The sequence below is a fragment of the Mandrillus leucophaeus genome, unplaced genomic scaffold (assembly GCF_000951045.1).
Source record: "Mandrillus leucophaeus isolate KB7577 unplaced genomic scaffold, Mleu.le_1.0 Scaffold484, whole genome shotgun sequence".
Classification (NCBI taxonomy): Eukaryota; Metazoa; Chordata; class Mammalia; order Primates; family Cercopithecidae; genus Mandrillus; species Mandrillus leucophaeus.
Window position 1 is genome coordinate 444,766 of NW_012105187.1, and position 17,977 is coordinate 462,742.

Below are 17,977 nucleotides of genomic sequence, written 5' to 3' on the forward strand. Positions count from 1 at the left end.
GTGAGGATAGGTCAGAAACCACTATGCAGCCAGATTAAATTTTGTCAACAGTGTGTATAGTGAATGATAAAAGGTTCGATGGTAATTGTAAAATAAAAGGATGAGGAAAGGGCAGCTCTATCCCTGATTACCTTGCTGAAAATTTATTAAACTAACATCTGTGTATACACAAGAAGGATGGTTATTTTATGCTTGTTTTCTCTCAGACTTGAAACCCACATGACACCAGAGATGTTCCGAACACCATTGCATGAAATTGCTCTTAGCATAAAACTTCTGCGTCTGGGAGGAATTGGCCAATTTCTGGCCAAAGCAATTGAACCTCCCCCTTTGGATGCTGTGATTGAAGCAGAACACACTCTTAGAGGTACTTAACAAATACAGACCTACTTGACACAGATATTAATCATACCATCTGTCTTATCCTGGCAGATAACACAACAAATGAATCAAGATGTAGTCAACAGGGCCGTGATAATAATAGCAAGGCCTCCAGTCTTACCTTAGGTACTTAATATAGTCCCTGTTCTAATGAGCAATGAGAGGAAAGAAAGGGACAGTGAGTGTTACTTTACAAAAGAAAACTTTAAAAGGCATCTCTTAACTATGTACTAAAGGTCAGAACATAACTTAGGATACCCACAGAATTTCATATGAATCTCTTAGAACTTTTTTGAGACAGAATCTCGCTCCATTGCCCAGGCTGGAGTGCGGTGGCGTGATCTCAGCTCACTGCAACCTCCACCTCCCAGGTTCAGGCCATTCTTCTGCCTCAACCTCCCGAGTAGCTGAGACTACAGGCATACACCACCACACCTGGCAAATTTTTGTATTTTTAGTAGGGACGGGGTTTCACCACGTTGGCCAGGCTGGTCTGAAACTCCCTACCTTAAGTGATCCACCCACCTCAGCCTCCCAAAGTGCTGGGATTACAGGCGTGAGCCACGTCCAGCCTGGAACATTTATGTTTTCTTGCTAAAGTTGTTTTATTAGAAGCAGTGAAAATAGTGCAGTGAAAATTAAGGGCATTGGAGCTAGATCTGAATTTGAATTTTGAATCTAGCATTTATCTGCTATGTAACTTCAGAATTTTCTCCAGATTTTATTTTTTTTCTAAAACATTAACAGTTGAGTGTCAGACTTCTTACGGCATATAGAAACTTATGCTGCTATTATAGTTAATACTGTATTTATAGACTTAATATGAATTGTATTTGTTTTTATAACCTGCAGGATGTAGTTGTAGTACCTTCCTTATGTTGAATGCTCCAGATTTTGATTTTGTTCTATTTTTGAGTAAAGAGAATTGTTGACTATAGACATGGTACTAGCAGTTGGCTTGACAAAAGAGGAAGTCTAAACTCTCTTAACCTTAATTTAGAAAGTAATGTTTTGTCTGCCTAAAATTAGTGTTCATTTGTTTCTACTCACAAAAAACTATCTCCCCACAGAGCTTGATGCATTAGATGCCAATGATGAGTTGACTCCTTTGGGACGAATCCTGGCTAAACTCCCCATTGAGCCCCGTTTTGGGAAAATGATGATAATGGGGTGTATTTTCTAGTAAGTGCTTTGTTTTATTTCTCTTCATTAAGTGGTAGAATAATTTCTGAATCTTCTTCTCCCTGTAAAAGCAGTATTGGCTCAGACAAAAAAATCCTGAATGTTCTTAAGGGAAGTGACATACTTAAATATTGAGAGAAGTATAACACGAAAAAAATGTACAGTTCCAGTAGATGGATATCTGGGCCCAACATGGGGAAACGGGCACTGATTTCTCATAAGTAAAAAGCAGGCCAGGCAATGTGGCTCACACCTTTAATCCTAGCACTTTGGGAGGCCGGGGTGGGAGGGTCCCTCATTACTAATAGTTGGTCTTGAAAGAGCAGCATCAGGAAAAGAGGTTTATTTTATCAGAAAATGTTGAAGATTAAAGAGATTTGGTATGATGGGGAAGAGAGAGAGAATATTAAAGGAAAAATATACTTGGTCATAATTATGGTAAGTACGTGACCATTGGAATGTCGGCGCACCTTTTTTTTTTCTCTCTGATTCTGAAGAGAGCAGCTGTAAAGTTCTTTGTTAAGCCAATTTCATTGCAAATAAAAGTAGAATCATAGCCATAAAGACTGCAACCCACAGTCGACAGTACTACCTGAGCTGCTGGCAACAATATTGTGATCTAGTCTGAATTTAACTGTCTTTGTGTATTTCAGCGTGGGAGATGCTATCTGTACCATTGCTGCTGCTACCTGCTTTCCAGAGCCTTTCATCAATGAAGGAAAGCGGCTGGGCTATATCCATCGAAATTTTGCTGGAAACAGATTTTCTGATCACGTAGCCCTTTTATCAGTATTCCAAGCCTGGGATGATGCTAGGTATGAGTAAGATTTGGGTGGTCTGTCTGTAGTTTCTCATTTGTATTTAGTTCTCGGGTCTTAGAGAATGATTTCTCATACCGATTTATTTTAGAATGGGTGGAGAAGAAGCAGAGATACGTTTTTGTGAGCACAAAAGACTTAATATGGCTACACTGAGAATGACTTGGGAAGCCAAAGTTCAACTCAAAGAGATTTTGATTAATTCTGGGTTTCCAGAAGGTAAGATTCCCATTCTTAAGATACCTTTAAAGTGACATTTATATAGTACATGCAAATTGACAGCAAAGTGTATTTTAGCTTCAAATTTTAGACCCTATGATTTTTATATATTCCCAACTATTTCTTAGTTCTCATGGATACTGGTCCAGCTCCCAGAATGAGTACTTTGCTGATAACCTTATAGTGGTTTGCAAAGTAATTGATTAGCATTTAGACTTGAAGTAAATTCTACCACATTAAATTTTAAATGGCTTTAATATAAAGATGAACTGTAGTACTTTTCTTTTCCAACTAGGTTAAAATATAGAATTATTTCCTAAAACATTGAGAACTGGAATGCATAACCAGAGATAAGACTGTTGAGAGACAGAAGGTAGTTGGGCAAGATGGTAAATTTTTAACGGCTGTGATTGGAATAACTTAACAGAGTAGTGAGTGGTTCTCTTCTGTCATAAGCCAGCTGAAATGTTAGTTTCTCCTCAGAATTATAAGAAAGGGAAAACTTTTTATGTGCTAGAGTCTTGAGATGCATTTTATAAGTAATGAAACAGGCACCAAGGTATAAATTGTCTTTAATTTATCCAATTAGGAGGTTATAAGGCTAGAACTCATTTATCTAGAACAAAATATGTCTGTGCTTTCAGCGGTTGACTGTCATGCTTTCCAGTCAGTAGCTAAGTACTCATAAAGTGTAGACTGGGTAAAAACATCAGCCTTCATTCCAGTAGGTGTCCTCTTAGATTATCATTCCATCTTCTGTACAACTAACAACTATTGAAGAGTAGCAGATGAGAAAGTTTTACAGACAGGTTATGTGAAGAGAGGAAGAGTCAGTTCTCTGAATTTTCTTGAATAGTTTGCATGTAATGTGGAGATCAGCCAGTTATCTGATTTTTCTTTTACTCTGCTCCTCTTAACAGATTGTTTGTTGACACAAGTGTTTACTAACACTGGACCAGATAATAATTTGGATGTTGTTATCTCCCTCCTGGCCTTTGGTGTGTACCCCAATGTATGCTATCATAAGGAAAAGAGAAAGATTCTCACCACTGAAGGACGTAATGCACTTATCCACAAATCATCTGTTAATTGTCCTTTTAGTAGCCAAGACATGAAGTACCCATCTCCCTTCTTTGTATTTGGTGAAAAGGTAAGAAAAGACTACAAAAGTTAACATTGAAAGTTGAAATTGTCTTCACAATCATTAGGAATATGAATTTTGATTTTCAAAGCACAGTATGTGGCGGTATTTGGAAGTTGGAATGTCAACCATTTTGTACTGTCTCTTTCTCCATTTGCAGATTCGAACTCGAGCCATCTCTGCTAAAGGCATGACTTTAGTTACCCCCCTGCAGTTGCTTCTGTTTGCCTCCAAGAAAGTCCAATCTGATGGGCAGATCGTGCTTGTAGATGACTGGTATGGATTTTCCGATGTGAACTCCAAACTGAATTCTTAGAATTATAATATGATGGAATTCAGCTGCTAATCTAACTTAATTATATACTAATTATAACTTAAATATATACTAATTATATCTAACTTAATTGCATACTATATACTTAAACGGATACCAATAGAAGCAGATGCATTAGAAATTTGAGCCGTGTCTAACCACTATGCACACCACTATGGAATCAATCTAAGTGAAACTTGAATACACTTTCACATACTCTCTATATTGATTCAAAACTAGTGGCAAGCACTGGGCAAAAATGGAATAGAGCTTAATGGATAGCCAGTAGGCTCAGCCATCATATTCTTGAAAACCTAGAAAATGCCAGCATTCTGGGTCTCTTAATTCATTCTTTTTTTTTTTTTTTTTTTTTTTTTTTGGTGAGGGAGTCTTGCTCTGTAGTCCGCAGTGGCCGGATCTCAGCTCACTGCAAGCTCCGCCTCCTGGGTTTACGCCATTCTCCTACCTCAGCCTCCCGAGTAGCTGGGACTACAGGCGTCCACCACCTCGCCCGGCTAGCTTTTTGTATTTTTTAGTAGAGACGGGGTTTCACCGTGTTAGCCAGGATGGTCTCGATCTCCTGACCTCGTGATCCGCCCGTCTCGGCCTCCCAAAGTGCTGGGATTACAGGCTTGAGCCACCGCGCCCGGCCAGTTCATTCTTTTAAAGTCTGGATGATCTGGCTGGGTGCCGCAGATGAGTTGGGCTCAGGAAGTTCGAGATCAGCCTGGACAACATGGTGGAACCTGTCTCTACTAAAAATACAAAAAATCTAGCCCAATGTGGTAGCGCACACCTGTAGTCCCAGCTATTCTGGAGGCTGAGGCAGGAGAATCACTTGAACCTGGGAGGCAGAGGTTGCAGTGAGCCAAGATCATGCCACTGCACTCCAGCCTGGGCAACATAGCAAGACTCTGTCTCAAAAAATAATAATAAAGTCTGAATGATCCATATTGCTGGACTTTTTTTTGTGTATTATATATTACATATATTTTTGTATTTTATTTGGCTTGATAGACTTTATGGCTTAAGATTCCTGCTAGTAGCAGTGAATTTTAAGAGGTTAGTGCTGATTATTAATACTCTTCATATCTGTGTTTGCCTAAGTTTGGGGCCATTATAAGTAGTTTTTTAAAATATTAATGCTTAAGAAGTTAAATTTATTCTTTAACTTGCCATGTGTGAGGTTGAGAGATAATGGTCTTTTTCTTCATATACTCCCTCTCTTACTTTTAATGTTTTTCGCCACTTTAGGATTAAACTGCAAATATCTCATGAAGCTGCTGCCTGTATCACCGGTCTCCGGGCAGCCATGGAGGCTCTTGTTGTTGAAGTAACCAAACAACCTGCTATCATCAGCCAGTTGGACCCTGTAAATGAACGTATGCTGAACATGATCCGTCAAATCTCTAGACCCTCAGCTGCTGGTATCAACCTTATGATTGGCAGTACACGGTGAGTACCATATTAACTTCTCATTGAACCAAGTAGAGGGGAGAGATCTTTCATAGGTCTAGAATTCCTAGAGTTAGTGATAGAAGCCTTATTAAGTAAAATTCTAGATATAGATAGTTTAGTTCCGTCTAACAAACTCAGAACAAAAATGTCATTTACTTTTGTTAGTCCCTTTGTTAGTAATTGGTCTACCGCATCAGTGCGTATTGGTAGTGTTGGAAAAGGATCTTACAAATACACATATGTAGTTCAGAGTAGGTCACATGACAGGGAAGTGACACAGCCCAGATAGCCCTTTTTCCATGGTACTGTTTTGGCATCTCTAAAGAAAAAATATTGATGAGATGTTAAATTGCTTCTTTATCCAATGTGTATGTGTTTTTGTTTATCTTAAACAACAAAGAGCATGGATATCTTAAAGCAAAGAAATGAGAAATTTATCTTAATTCTTAAAATTTTTATTTGCTTCAGGTTTTAAAATTTTTTCCTTTGCCCATGAGTTTTTATTTACAAATACTTGATACTTGCCAAAAAGGCAGAAAAGTGATACAATGTATAGCCATATAGTCTTTGTTTAGATTCACTAATTTTCAGTGTTTTGTACATTTCCTTAATCATTTGTGATGAAGTAGTAGGCACTACCACATTTTACATCAGTACACTTCATATCTTTTAAGAACATGGTCACAATACCACCCCAAAACCTTAAGTGTTTTAGTAATACTATAATATGCTAATGTACTAAAATCCTTCCAGTTATCCAAAAATGACCTCTAATTCCTCATCAAAAATGACTTACTGCATTTGGTCTGTCTGTAAAATGGGTAGATGGTTATCCTCATCCTCTTTAATATAAATAAGGAAACCGGGCACAGATAAGACTCAAGGTCATACAACTAATAACTGATAGAACCAGATTCAAACCCAGGCAACATGCCTCCTGAAACAGTGTTCTTACTATGCTTTACTGTGGCCCTCCTAGGTGCTTAAATGTATAGGATAATTCAGTAAGCATCATAGGCAGATAATAAATGAAGTATTCATGGGTGTTTAGGAGAAGAGAGATTATTTTTGGTAGGAGGGCTGGTAAGCAAGGAACCTTTGTATATATAATCTGTTTCTATGAGGGATAGTAGTCCAGAAACTAGAAAGAAAGGGATATACGTAAGAGAGTTTAGGATGTATGAATATGTGGTGGCCTAAATTACAGTAGTAAATAGAATTTTTCAAAATTAGATATACATTTTTTCAAAATCGTATTTCAGAATTATTGCAGGAAAACTTTTAGTGATAAAGACCAAATAGTTTATTGGCAGCTCCAGGAACCCTCTCCTAATGCTTGCCTTCTTGGAACACTATGTTGTTGACCTGAGTAAGAGCACTTCTTAAAGTTGTAATGACATACTGCCAAAATTCAAAACCTTTGAGATTGAACCAGAAAGAACTTCAGAAAAACAGATGGATATTATTGATGACTGTTTTAGAATAGCAGATCAATTTTGTTTCAATTTCAATTTGTGCGTTTGGCTTCATTCCCTTTATGTATTAAATTTTCAAATGTAACTAACTGTGTGCATTTGGTGAGTGGTTGGGAAATAATAAGAATGCTTTGCTGAAGTGATGGTTTTGTGCTTTTCCTAGGTATGGAGATGGTCCACGTCCTCCCAAGATGGCCCGATACGACAATGGAAGCGGATATAGAAGGGGAGGTTCTAGTTACAGCGGTGGAGGCTATGGCGGTGGCTATACCAGTGGAGGCTATGGTGGCGGAGGCTATGGTAGCGGAGGCTATGGTGGCAGCCCCAACTCCTTTCGGGCAGGATATGGTGCAGGTGTTGGTGGAGGCTATAGAGGAGTTTCCCGAGGTGGCTTTAGAGGCAACTCTGGAGGAGACTACAGAGGGCCTAGTGGAGGCTACAGAGGATCTGGGGGATTCCAGCGAGGAGGTGGTAGGGGGGCCTATGGAGGTGGCTACTTTGGACAGGGGAGAGGAGGTGGTGGCTATTAAATCTTGGTTATGTCAATTCCTGTGTGTAGACAGTAAGGAAAAAAAGGCATGCTATGTGTTACGTGTTTTTTCCAATATGTTTATTTGCCACCAAAAAGTAAATGCATTTTCACCCATTCTGTGGTTCATTGTAGTTTAAGGAAACCAAGCATATAGATGCATTAGTGATTTTGTTTATATTATGTAAAATATAACGATCTATCTTAAAAATGCCACAGTTTGTATTTTTTCTTTAAGGAGTAAAGATTTGCCTTTAAATAACTTGGTATTTTCCTGGCTTTCGTTTAATACAGTAGAAAATAAAGTATTACACCGAATACTTGCCGTGTAGTTTGTTGACCTTATATATTAGAAAATTTTATAATGCCAGTTACATCTGTTCATTTTAAATGTCAGAGAAGTTGTACCATGTTTCAAAAGTATACTAAGTGATACTACTTGTAATAGAAAAATCACCTTGGAATTGTTACCTTTTGAAGTAAATACTGGCAAGTGTACAAGCCACATAAACCTGAATAAAACTTTCGACCTAGGGCTGAACATTTGGCTTCCTCCCATATTCTGTCTTTGAATAAGACCAAGGCCAGCATTTTCTTTTCTAAGTGAGTTTCTACTATGATAATTAAAAGCAATATAATCACTCCGTAGAACTCTTAAGCCACTTTAATAGAGATGTTCATACATTTATAACACTTTACAGTTTCCAGTGAATTTGCAGATTTCTCATTTGAGCAATGGGAGAGGGCAAAGGTATTGGATTAGACAGAACTGGGTCTGTCTTAATTCTTTTCTCCACCATGTGGATGATCTTGGGCAAGTTATATTTTTGTCTTGGTTTCCTTTTCAAAGTCCTTTATCCTGCATGTATGTTGTAGATCACCTTCAGCAGTTAAGCTGATGGCACCTATTTAAAGACACACAAGTCTGTCTCCAACCGAGATTTCCTTTCTGAGCCATGTGAGCAGCTGCATACTGAACATGTATCTCTGCTTAAATATCCCCCAGAAAAAAATCTCAGTGCTTTCCAAACTGACCTCCTTCCCCTCCCAACCTACCCTATGTCCTGACAGTACTGTGTTCTCTGCTCCGTTTTCTTTGGAGTTTCAGCTGCTTAATTGCTTAAGCCACCACCTCTAGTCAGCTCAAAACATCTTTCAATATACTTTTATAGATCAGTTGCCTCTCTTCTATTCAGTCTTTAGTTTGGACATACAGTGCCACAGCAACCACTTTAACTGATCCTGCCTACAGGCCTGCCTCAATCTAATCACTACAGCTAGAGTAAACATTCCCAAACGAATCTGATTTCATACCCTCTCTCCTGACTTAAACCAATGGTTCTTACTGCCGGCAGGGTAGAGGCTAAACTCCCTTCTTAGCCCCTGACTCCAGCTCTACCTTCATTTCTGCTGTACAGCTGTAGCTAGCCATACTGAACTAGCACCATCGATGGATCATGCTTTCTCTCCCTTTGCACGTTGTGAAAACTCCCATAAAAGGTATAGTAGCAGGACGAGCCGCAGACAAAACTCCTCTGACACCAAGTTAAAGAAAGAAGGGGTTTAAGGAAGGGGTTTTTTCAGCCGGGGCATCAGCAAGACTCCTGTCTCAAGAGTCGAGCTCCGGCCGGGCTCGGTGGCTCAAGCCTGTAATCCCAGCACTTTGGGAGGCCAAGACGGGCGGATCACGAGGCCAGGAGATCGAGACCATCCTGGCTAACACAGTGAAACCCCGTCTCTACTAAAAAAATATAAAAAACTAGCCGGGCGAGGTGGCGGGCGCCTGTAGTCCCAGCTACTCGGGAGGCTGAGGCAGGAGAATGGCGTAAACCCGGGAGGCGGAGCTTGCAGTGAGCTGAGATCCGGCCACTGTACTCCAGCCCGGGTGACAGAGTGAGACTCCGTCTCAAAAAAAAAAAAAAAGAGTCGAGCTCCCCGAGTGAGCAATTCCTGTCCCTTTTAAGGGCTTACAACTCTAAGGGGGTGCGTGTGAGGGGGTTATGATTGATTGAGCAAGCAGGTGGGGGCTGCATGCACTGGTAATTAGATCAGAAAACAGGATAGGGATTTTCACAGTGCATTTCTATACAATGTCTGTAATCTATAGATAACCAATTAGGTCAGGGGTCAGTCTTTTAACTACTAGGCCCAGGGTGTGGCGCCAGGCTGTCTGTGGATTTCATTTCTGCCTTTTAGTTTTTACTTCTTTCTTTGGAGGCAGAAATTGGGCATAAGATGATATGAGTAATGGTCTTCTCCCTTAGTATAAAATCAATAATGGTTCATTTGAATGGTACTCATCCCTCCAACAAACTCAATTAGAAATGTGAAATTGAAAAATGGCCAAAAGTTGTCAAAGTGCATTCTCTAAAGGTTGAAAAAAAGCACTAAGGCATAGTTCTAATCTTTTCATATTCAGCTGAAGACCTAAGGAGCTCCATATGTAGCTCCCCCCTGTGTGTGCCCCACACATTCCAGCTGTCCTCCCCAAACTCGTTTGTCTCATAACTGCAGTGCTCTGCTTGGTACTTTCTCCCTCTGCCGTGACCCAGAAAGTGCTTCCACATAGTCATGGACTTGTCTCATTGTTTTCCTTATTGGGGGATCACAGTTCTGCATTGCCTGTTGCCTAATGTCTGAAAGCAGCTGTTTCACTAGTTGCTTACATGGGAGGTTAAGTGCCATTTGTACTTGTCATAGCTGTAAGTGGGAATCCACTTCACTTGTCAAAGAATCCATTATAAAGTCCAGAAATCATGCCTTTTTTTAGATGAGACTTAAAAGAGCAGAAGGCTACATAGAGTATTTTGTGGTATATCAATACCTTCAGACATCAACTACTGTTGAATTTCTGTTTTGAGGCAGGGTCACCCAGGCTGGAGTGCAGTGGCGCAATCTCAGCTCACTTGCAACCTCTACCTCCCAGGCTCAAGCGATCTTCCCACCTCAGCCTTCTAAGCAGTGGGTAACTGGGACCACAGGCACCTGCCACCACCACACCCAGCTAATTTTTTTTATGTTTTGTAGAAACGGGTTTTCCCCTGCCCAGGCTGGTCTTGAACTCTGGACCTCAGACAATTCACCCGCCTTGGCCTCCCAAAGTGCTGGGATTACAGGCATGAGCCACCACACCCAGCCTTCATTTCCTTTCTTAGTCATCTCTACATTCTGCTTAGAACAAAGACAATAGCTAAAGAATGTCACAGCAGGTGTGCAATGACTGAAAGTTCTTCCAAAATGAGAGCTTGAATACACACCGTTCCCGTTCAGGAGATGGGAGAGAATTCGAGGAAAAAATATGTAGAAAGGTTTCTGCTTACCACCCCTTCTCTCACAGCACATATCTACTGGAGTTTACAGTAGTAGAGCTGGCAGTGACAACTGAGTCTGCCCTTCCAGAAGTTCAGACAGGAAAGAGAGTGGCCTGAATTGCACCTGTTTAGTCTGTGGTTGGCAGCTTGAAAGTTATCTGGAAGAAAAAACTGATGTGCCAGTTTGAGGAAGCCAAGCTGCAGACCTTTCTGTGTTAACAGAAGGTGTAGGTACAGTGTCCTCAAGCAAGCAGCTACAATTTGATGGGATCTTCTATGCTGTGGAGCTACACTCCAGACCCTCTGAACGTCACCTATGCCATAGGAACAGATCACAATATGAATAGTTGTGCCAACTTAGGGGTCAGCCCAAACAACAAGAAAGAAGACATCAACTTTAGCCAAGCATGTATTTGAATTCCAATTTCCCTCTCTCTGAATCTGGAAACAGAATTGGGACAGGAGGATAGTAAAGAAAACCAAAAATGGAATTTCTAATTTTATTGGAACTGATATGAATTTTGGTTTTGACTGGGAAAACAGCTCCTGAATTCTACTGTATTTGCCAGAAAGACTTAGACTTGAATTACTGTCTAGAAGACAAAAAGGGAAGTTTTTTAAAGTTGTATTTGTATAACTCGTATTTGCAGACTGTCCTATCACATGTAGTATAAAATATTTCTGGACCATGTGGGGAAAATGTAATATTGAATCTCAAAGTTAACCGAGGTTACCTGAATTTCTGAGACTATTTTAGTGATAATTTAGCTTTTAAGAAAAGATATGAGGAGAGGTGGAGCAAGATGGCTTAATAGAAACCTCCAGTGACCATCTCCCCGCAAGAACACCAAACTGAAAACGATCCACACAAAACACCTTTGTAAGAACCAAAAATCAGGTGAGCGATCACAGTACCTGGAAAGAGGTATATTGAGGAAAGAGGCACGGAAGAAGGTAGGAAAGACAGTCTTGACTTGCCTACATCACCCTTTCTCTTTGCCCTGGCAGCAGCCGCATGGCGCAGACAGAATCTGTGTGCCTGGCAGTGGGGGAACACTGTGAGACGTTGCGTTGGAACTGAGTGCTGCTTTATCACAGTGCAAAGAAGAATTTAGCCCATGCCCTTGGAGGAAACATTTATACCTAGCCAGAGAGGGCTAGGTATATTGATACCTAGATATTTATAGCCAGAGATGAATTGTCCTTCCCAGAGGTTGGAACCTGACTTCTGACAAGCCCTGCCACTGTAGGCTTAAGTGCTTTGGGTTCCTAAATGAAAGGCAGTCTAGGCCACAAGGACTGCAATTACTGGACAAGTCGTGGTGGTGTGCTGGGCTCTCAGCCAGTTCACTTGAGGTACACACAAACTAGTCAGACACCAGCTGGGGCAGCCAACGGAGTGTTTACGTCACCCCTCCCCCAAAACCAAGCACAGCTTGAGGCTTCTAGAAAAACTCCTTCCTTCATCTGAAAAATGGTTCAACATATGCAAATCAACCAATGAGACACATCATATCAACAGAATGAAGGATAAAAATCATAATAATTTCAATTGACGCTGAAAAACATTTGTTAAAATCCAACCATCCCTTCATGATTTAAATAAAACACTCAAAAAACTGGGTATAGAAGGACATACCTCAATACAATAAAATCCATATATGACAGACCCACAGCTAGAGTATCATACTGAATGGGAAATGACTTTCCTTTAAGATCTAGAACAAGACAAGGATGCCATTTTCACCATTGTTATTCAACATAACTGGAAGTCCTGACTAGAGCAATCAGACGAGAAAGAAATAAAGGGCATCCAAATTGGAAAGGAAAAAGTCAAATTATCCTTGTTTGCAGATGATATGGTCTTATGTTTGGAAAAACCTCAAGAATCCAGCAAAAAAACTACTGGAACAGATAAATTCGGTAAAGTTGCAAGATACAAACAAACATACAAAAATTAATAGCATTTCTATGCCAGCAACAAACAATCTGAAAAAGAAATCAAGAAAGTCAATTTACAATAGCTACAAATAAAATACGAATAAATTTCACCAAAGACATGAATGATCTCTACAATAAAAACTATAAAACGCCGATGCAAGAAATTGAAGAGGACACCAATAAATGGAAAAATATTCCTGTTCTTTGATTGGAAGAATCGGTATTGTTAAAACGTCCACAGTACCCAAAGCAATCTACAGATTCAATGCGTTCTCTATCAAAATACCAATGACATTCTTCACAGAAACAGCAAAAATAATTCTAAACTTTAAATGGAACCACAAAAGACCCAGAATAGCCAAAGCCATCCTGAGCATAAAGAACAAAACTGGAGAAATCACATTACCTGACTTCAAATTATACTGCAGAACTACAGGAACCAAAACAACATGGTACTGTTAGCAGCAGAACATATCTGAGTCACACAACACCAAAGTATGTTACTGGCAGTGAATTCATATGAGTCTGCAACAACCTCATTTCTTGCCTCCTCAGAGGAAAAATTTGAGGGGCATAAGGCAGAAGGAGAGACTGAGGCAAGTTTTAGAGCAAGAGTGAAAGTTTTATTAAGAAGTCTTATAACAAGGGCCAGGCATGGTGGCTCATGCCTGTAATCCCAACACTTTGGGAGGCTCAAACAGGTGGATCACCTGAGGTCAGGAATTTGAGACCAGCCTGGCCAATGTGATGAAACTCAGTCTCTACTAAAAATACAAAAATTAAGGCTGGGTGCAGTGGCTCACACCTGTAATCCCAACACTTTGGGAGGCCGAGGTGGGTGGATCACCTGAGGTCGGGAGTTCGAGACCAGCCTGACCAACATGAAGAAACCCCGTCTCTACTAAAAATACAAAATTAGTGGGGCGTGGTGGTGCACACCTGTAATTACAGCTACTCAGAAAGGTTGAGGCAGGAGAATCACTTGAACCGAGGAGGCAGAGGTTGCGGTGAGCCAGGATTGTACCATTGCACTCCAGCCTGGGCAACAAGAGTGAAACTCTGTCTCAAAAAAAAAAGAAAAGAAAAGAAAAGAAAAATTTGGCCAGACGAGGTGGAGGGCACTTGTAGTCCCAGCTACTCAGGAGGCTGAGGCAGGAGAATCGCTTGAACCCAGGAAGTGGAGGTTGCAGAGAGCCAAGATCATGCCATTGCACTCCAGCCTGAGTGACAAGAGTGAGACTCCATCTCCCAAAAAATAAAGTTTTATAACAGGAATAAAGGGAAAGAAAGTACACTTGGAAGAGGGCCAAGTAGGTGACTCAAGAGGCAAGTGCATGGCTTGACCTTTTGACTTGGGGTTTTATACATTGGCATACTTCTGGGGTTTTATGTTACTTCTCCCCACTTGCCAAACTCCTGAGCTCTTATCAGGAAGCAGCTTATCACCAGTTTCAGGTGTTTTCTATTTATTAGAAGAGACTGCCTTTTCCTGGCACTGGCTATGACCAATTATTAGTTTAGAGAGACAGTTGACCACTTGACCATCACCTGATGGTTGCCTGACACTCCTGGTGTATCGCTGGGGGTTGGGAGGGGGCAGGGAATGGGGAGGAGCTCTCTTCTGCCCCACTCATACCCAACTAGCTACCCACTGTAACATTACTTGCATAAAAACAGGCACATAGACTCATGGATCAGAATAGAGAAATTAAAACAGCTGAACTCATGGAGATAAAGTAATGGTTACCAAAGGCCGGCAAAGGTAGTGGTGGGTGCTAGGAAAGTGGGGATGGTTAATGGGTACACAAATATTGTTAGATTGAATGAATAAGATTTAGAATTTGGTAGCACAACAGGGCAACTACAGGCAACAATAATTTACTGTACATTTAAAGAAAACTAAAAGTGTCCTAGCCAGAGCATCAGACAAGAGAAAGGGCATCTGAGTCAGTGGAGAGGAAGTCAAACTGTCCCTGTCAGTGATATGATCACATACCTAGAAAACCCTAGGTATGCAGTAAGACTCATCCTAAAAGCTCCTAGATCTGAAAAATGAACTCAGTAAAGTTTCAAGATAGAAAATCAATGTATGCAAATCAGTAGCACTGCTATAAACCAAGAACAACTCAGCTGAGACTCAAATCAAGAACTCAATCACTTTTACAACAGCTGCAAAAATAAAATACTTAGGAATATACCTAACCAAGGAGGTGAAAGATCTCTGCAAGGAAGACTACCAAACACTGCTGAAAGAAATCATCGATGACAGAAATAAATGGAAACATATCCCATGCTCATGGATGGGTAGAATTAATATTGTGAAAATGACCATACTGCCAAAAGCAATCTACAAATTCAATGCAATTCCCATCAAAATACTATCATCATTCTTCACAGAACTAGAAAAAACAATCCTAAAATTCATATGGAACCAAAAAAGAGCCCACAGAGCCAAAGCAAGACTAAGTGAAAAGAACAAATCTAGAGGCATCATATTACCTGACTCAAACTATACAACAAGGCTACAGTTACCAAAACAGCATGGTACTGTTATAAAAAAAAAAAAAGACATGTAGATCAATGGAACAGAATAGAGAATCCAGAAATAAATCCAAATATTTACAACTAACTGATCTTTGACAAAGCAAACAAAAACATAAAATGGGGAAAGGACACTGCATTCAACAAATGGTGCTGGGATAATCGGCAAGCCACATGCAGAAGAATGAAACTGGATCCTCATCTCTTATATAAAAATCAGCTCAAGACAGATCAAAGGCTTAAATCTAAGACCTGAGACCATAAAAATTCTAAAAGATAACATAAGAAAAACTCTTCTAGACATTGGCTTAGGCAAAGAGTTTATGACCAAGAACCCAAAAGCAAATGCAACAAAAACAAAAACAGATGGGACCTAATTAAACTAAAAAACTTCTGCACAGCAAAAGAAATAATCAGCATAGTAAACAGACAATCCACAGACGGGGAGAAAATATTTGCAAACCAGGTCTAATATCCAGAATCTACAAGGAACTCAAATCAGCAAGAAAAAAATCTCATCAAAAAGTGGGCTAAGGACATGAATAGACAATTCTCAAAAGAAGTTATACAGGCTGGGTGCAGTGGCTCATGCCTGTAATCCCAGCACTTTGGGAGGCTGAGGTGGGTGGATCGCCTGAGGTCAGGAGTTCAAGACCAGCCTGGCCAACATGATGAAACCCCATCTCTACTAAAAATACAAAAACTAGCTGGGTGTGGTGGTTGCTCACCTATAATCCCAGCTACTCAGGGGGCTGAGGCAGGAGAATGGCTTGAACCCGGGAGGCGGAGGTTGCAGTGAGCCGAGATCGCGCCACTGCCCTCCAGCCTGGGCAATAGAGCAAGACTCCATCTCAAAAACAGAAAATAATAAAATACTAAAAGTTTTAAAATTAAAAAGATATATAAATGGCCGAGAAACATATGAAAAATGCTCAACATCACTAATTATCAGGGAAATGCAAATTAAGACCACAGTGAGATACCACCTTACTCCTGCATGAATGGCCATAATTTAACACTCAAAAAACAATAGATGTTTGCATGGATGTGGTGAAAAGGGAACACTTTTACACTGCTGGTGGGAATGTAAACTAGTACAACTACTATGGAAAACAGTATAGAGATTCCTTAACTAAAAGTAGATCTACCATTTGATTCAGCAATCCCACTACTGGGTAGCTCCCCAGAGGAAAAGAAATCATTAAATGTAAAAGACACTTGCACATGCATGATTATCGCAGCACAATTCACAACTGCAAAAATACAGGACCAGCCTAAATGCCCATCAACCAAGTGGATAAAGAAAATGTAGTGTATATATACTATGGAATACTACTCAGTCATAAAAAGGAATGAAATAATTGCATTTGCAGCAACCTGGATGGAGTTGGAGACCATTATTCTTATAAAGTAACTCAGGAATGGAAAAACCAAATATTGTATGTTCTCACTTATGAATGGGAGCTAAGCTATGAGGACACAAAGGTGTAAGAATGATATAGTGGACTTTGGGGACCCGGGGGAAGGATGGGAAGGGGTGAGGGATAAAAGACTACACGTTGGGTGCAATGTACACTGCTCAGGTGTTGGGTGCACCAAAATCTCAGAAATCACAACTAAAGAACTTAGTCATGTAAACAAACACCACCTGCTCCCCAAAAATAATTGAAATAAAATTTCTTTAAAAGATAACCAAAAGTGTATAATTGGATTGTTTGTAACAAAAAGCAAGAATAAATGCTTGAGGTGATGAGTGCCCCATTTACTGTGATGTGGTTATTACTCATTGCATGCTGTATCAAATTATCTCATGTACCTCATAAATATATACACCTACTATGTATACACAAAATTAAAGAGTAAAAAAATAAATCTAAGACATAACAAAAAGATGTAAAAAGAATCTTTTCTTCCTGGGAACTGACTAGAGTTGCCAAATGTCTCAACTGGCCCAGGACTATCTATTTTTCTAAGACAGAAGAAGCGCTAAAACTGGGAAAGTCCTGGGCAAACTGGGATGAATTGGTTACCCTAGGATTTATCTTAAATGGAAGCACTTTTAGGAATTTTCACACTTTGAAATTCCATATTTCTTTCATACCTAGAAATAAATTTAAGATAAAGGTAACAAAGCAGTTGGCTATATAATCAAATGTTTAATGTTTCTCATCTTAAAAGGCATAACAGTGAAACATTTTTCATGCTAATATGTAAAAAATAACCACTAAATACATCATTTTACAGTTTTACATTTTTGTATTAATATAATACATTATGTGTACATTATAATATATCTCTCTATTATATAATAAATAATCTCACATCTCAAGATTTTTTTTTTTTGAGACGGAGTCTCGCTCTGTTGCCAGGCTGGAGTGCAATGGTGTGATCTTGCCTCACTGCAATCTCCATCTCCCAGGTTCAAGCGATTCTCCTGCCTCAGCCTCCCAAGTAGCTGGAACTACAGGCACACGCCACCATACCCAGTTAATTTTTGTATTTTTAGTAGAGACGGGGTTTAACCGTGTTGGCCAGGCTGGTCTTGAACTCCTGACCTCAGGTGATCCACCTGCCTCGGCTCCCAAAGTGCTGGGATTACAGGTGTGAGCCACCGTGCCAGGCCAAGAATCTTAATTTTTAAAATATATGTATTTAAATATATATAATA

At 39.9% G+C, this 17,977-nt stretch overlaps 1 protein-coding gene across 3 annotated transcripts in view; it reads left to right on the top strand.

Moving 5' to 3' along the window:
* Positions 1-7,836, top strand: part of DHX9 (DEAH (Asp-Glu-Ala-His) box helicase 9) — a 48,425-nt gene extending 40,589 nt beyond the window's left edge. For 2 of the 3 annotated variants that reach the window (XM_011995330.1, XM_011995329.1), the window contains 8 exons: positions 207-367; positions 1,452-1,563; positions 2,217-2,378; positions 2,473-2,600; positions 3,521-3,750; positions 3,902-4,017; positions 5,309-5,509; positions 7,151-7,836. In XM_011995330.1, coding sequence (XP_011850720.1) covers positions 207-367; positions 1,452-1,563; positions 2,217-2,378; positions 2,473-2,600; positions 3,521-3,750; positions 3,902-4,017; positions 5,309-5,509; positions 7,151-7,517 — 1,477 coding nt within the window. In that variant the 3' untranslated portion in view covers positions 7,518-7,836. Of the gene's footprint in view, positions 1-206; positions 368-1,451; positions 1,564-2,216; positions 2,385-2,472; positions 2,601-3,520; positions 3,751-3,901; positions 4,018-5,308; positions 5,510-7,150 lie in introns of all 3 variants that reach the window. The other variant, XM_011995328.1, reaches the window with a different exon arrangement.
* The last annotated feature ends 10,141 nt before the right edge of the window (positions 7,837-17,977 follow it).